Here is a 3,221-nt window from a genome sequence, read left to right as displayed (position 1 = left end):
CCGCGGGCCGGGAAGGGGCGGGCGAGCTTTCCCGGAACCAGCCGCGCTCGCACGGCCAACGCCGGCCGTTCTCCCCGCGGGCCGAGGGTGCCGCGAACCGCCCGCCATGTCCTCGGTGGCCGCCGCCAGCTGCGACGGCAAGGGCGCGGCGGAGGCGGGAGAGGCGAAGAAGCCGCTGAAGCCCTGCTGCGCCTGCCCCGAGACCAAGAAGGCGCGGGACGCCTGGTAGGGACCCGGCCCCGAGCTCCCCGCCGCGCCCGGGCCTTCCCCCTTCCCCGCGGTGTGCGCCCTGCCCCGCCGGCATTCCCTCCCAGGAGCCTGTGCCTCTGCCGGCCTGCGCCGGGGATTTGGGGAGCTCTCCCCACCCCGGGCTGAGGGTGCTGGAGCATCCCCGGGGGAGGAGGGAGAGGAAACTGTCTTAAAAGGACTGATTTAGAAATGAAGAGGTTAAAACCTCATAGCCCATGTTTAAAACAGGTTTCAAAGATCAGCTTTTAATGCTGCTCGTAAATCCTCATTATTGTTGGTTGAAGCAACACGTACCAGCAGGTGATAACTTCTTTATTGTTCGCTTGAGTATAAATTGTGTTCTCTTTTAAATAAAGCAAAATACTCTGGTTTTTTTGGTCTCAGAGGATGACATTTCCCAGAGAAGTTGAAAATTTGACAGTGACCTATATAGCTGCATTGGTAATGATAGGCTTAGTCATTATCATAGGACCTGCAAAATAGCGTGAAGCGCACCCTCGAAATAGAACTCCTTTGTCTTTGACAGTGAATCTTCAAAGTTTAAAAAACTTTAATCTGATGACCAAATTATCTCTTTTTTTTTTTACCTTGCTGGTGGTATAGGTGGTGTTTAGTAGGTGACATTATACTGAACGCTGTTTTTGCTAAATTTAGGGGAGCGTGTCTAACTGCATGATAAAGTGAAGGTGAATCCAGGACCTGCTAAGAAAAGGGTGGTAGGATGGAAGTTACTGGTCAGATGGAGTTGCCCTGGGCAGCCAGGGGACGTGTCCATGCTCATAGTAATAAAATCTAAGAAGAAAACTAAACAGCTCTGTCATTCAGTCAAAAAGCAAGCCTGAACTGCTTTTGTGGTATTCATGATATACCAACAGTGAGAGGCTCTTATTTGAATTGATGATTAACATCAAAAGTTACCATATATGATGAATAATTTTTTCAGCAATAGCTGGGCAGGTGTTTTGTTTTGATTTTTGCTTCAGGGTCCTTAAATTGCAACTGAAGTTGGACTAAAATATAATTTACTGATTAACCTATTCTGTATTGGTCTCCTACTGGAGAAATGTTGTTGCTTCCCTACTGAATAATTTGAAATTGGCAAGCTCAGCATACTTGATGATGTGACAGCCTTGTGTTGTATAACAAATCCCCATCCGGACTTGCCCAGAATAGACTCTGGCCTGTTAATAGGAAGTTCTGCTATGCCTGTTGTCAGAGTTTCAAGTGCACAGCTCCAGACTTGAGTAACTTTCTGGGATAATTTTATACTGTCCAAAACAGCACTACCCTGGACAGGACAGACAAAAACCAAAAAAAACAACCCCCACCCCCCAAAAAACCCCAAAACCAATTGCTGGATCCTAATAGGGATTTTTATTTGTCCCCAGCAGTTTGTCAGTTCTGTTTCTTTGACTGAAAATAAGTGTGAACATTTTATTGCTGAACCCTGGAAATCTTTTTTGTTTTGCAGCATTATTGAGAAGGGAGAAGAAAATTGTGGGCACCTAATTGAAGCTCACAAAGAGTGTATGAGAGCTCTGGGCTTCAAGATATGAGTGAGATGAGCAGGACTGAGTGGGGTGAGTACAGCCTTCAGGACCTCTGCCTCTGAAGTGCCCTGGCACCTCAACTGTTGCCACTGGAAGGCCCAGAGTTGTTCATGATGGTGTTGCACTTACAAGAGAGAAGGCAGAGCAATCCTCATTGACATTACAGCCAGAGTTGCTGTCCTGTGAGGGTGGTGAAGCCCTTGGCAGTACACAACCTCTGTGAGTCACCCTTCAGCAGTTGAGAATGTTGCTGCCTCTGTTGTCTTCTAAGAGATCCAAACCTCAGTTTAGATTTCTGGTGCTAGGGCACATGGGAGTTGGTTTTTGTGAGTTTGTGCTGGGTTTGTTTTTTTGTTGTTGTTGATTGTTGAACTGTTGCTCAGTATCCAGTAGAAATCCGTGTTTTGTGAAGCTGTTTCCTCCTTTCTCTTCTAGATGATGTCTTTGGTGTGACTGTGTTCTGGAAAGCTGCAAAATAAATTATTTCTGCAAATTCTTCAAAGTACTTCAAAGAACAAATATAAACAAAGAAGCTATTTATGAAGAGTCTATAAGAGTATGCATCGCATCTGTAGCTTTTCCACTGTTTGCTCTTGACCACTGCAATAGAAAATATATTTTTTCCTCTTAATAAAAGCCTGAAAATGACCAATGTTCCTGACTTCTGTTTCTTTTTAAGTAGAGAAATGACAGTGCCCTCCTTACTGAAAACAGTGTGCTGCAAGAATGAGAGAATGAGAAAAGCCTGCTTAATCATTAACATAGCAGCACTGATTACTGTGGTGGGGTGGTTGAACAGAGTATTCGTTGGTGGGTTTTCCCACTGATGCAAATTGTGAAATCACTGCTAGTAGCGTTGCACTCTTGCAGCTTTCAGCAGCATGCTGGAGCTTGTAGTGCTGTTCATGACAGTAGCTGTAACTATGTTTGTACGAAGGTGACCACATTCTTAGGAAATGAACCTTGTTCTAAATCTTCTGGCGGTTTTTGGATGCCGTTACGTGAGCTTCATTCTTCATAATGAAATTTAGGTACTTCCCATCTCAAACTCGCTTGAGCCAGTAGTTCTTCAAGGGAAAGAGAGCAAAGTCACTTGCTCTGTCACTGTTAGTGCAAGTGACTTGGATGTACAGGCTACTTGCCTGAAAGTAAAGCTTTCTTTAATGCTGAGTTATTGTTATGTTGGTCTTGTGCTATGCATGCATGGGCTTTTGTTTTCTGGCTTTTTTCACTTGTATGAGATGATAGTGGGAGGGTGGTTGTTGCCTTTGATTCCTTCTTACAATCTAGAGAAACATTAGGTGCAGTTTCTGATTTGTTACAGGTGGGGCTTTTCTGGCTTCATACTATGTAATTGTGTGACCCTAATGTTACTCTTCCTGTGGTGAGATGACTTTCCTGAAGATGGTATTGCTAATTACT

General features: G+C 45.0%; 1 protein-coding gene across 1 annotated transcript; it reads left to right on the top strand.

Moving 5' to 3' along the window:
- COX17 (cytochrome c oxidase copper chaperone COX17) lies at positions 1-2,447 on the top strand. The gene is made up of 3 exons (XM_066177363.1): positions 1-225; positions 1,721-1,829; positions 2,235-2,447. Exons 1-2 carry the CDS (start codon positions 107-109, stop codon positions 1,803-1,805), a joined length of 204 nt encoding a protein of 67 aa, XP_066033460.1. The 5' UTR covers positions 1-106; the 3' UTR covers positions 1,806-1,829; positions 2,235-2,447.
- Positions 2,448-3,221: the final 774 nt, after the last annotated feature.

Source organism: Chamaea fasciata, unplaced genomic scaffold, assembly GCF_029207755.1.
Source record: "Chamaea fasciata isolate MVZ Bird 193981 ecotype frontalis unplaced genomic scaffold, bChaFas1.0.hap1 SCAF_2, whole genome shotgun sequence".
Classification (NCBI taxonomy): Eukaryota; Metazoa; Chordata; class Aves; order Passeriformes; family Sylviidae; genus Chamaea; species Chamaea fasciata.
Note: the sequence above shows the minus strand (reverse complement) of the source record. Positions and strands in the feature narration are given on the sequence as shown.

Excerpts from the sequence above, each read along its gene's own strand:
- COX17 (XM_066177363.1), top strand. The coding sequence starts at position 107 with ATGTCCTCGGTGGCCGCCGCCAGCTGCGACGGCAAGGGCGCGGCGGAG. Across the intron at positions 226-1,720 it reads AAGAAGGCGCGGGACGCCTG|CATTATTGAGAAGGGAGAAG; the intron begins GTAGGGACCCGG and ends TTTGTTTTGCAG.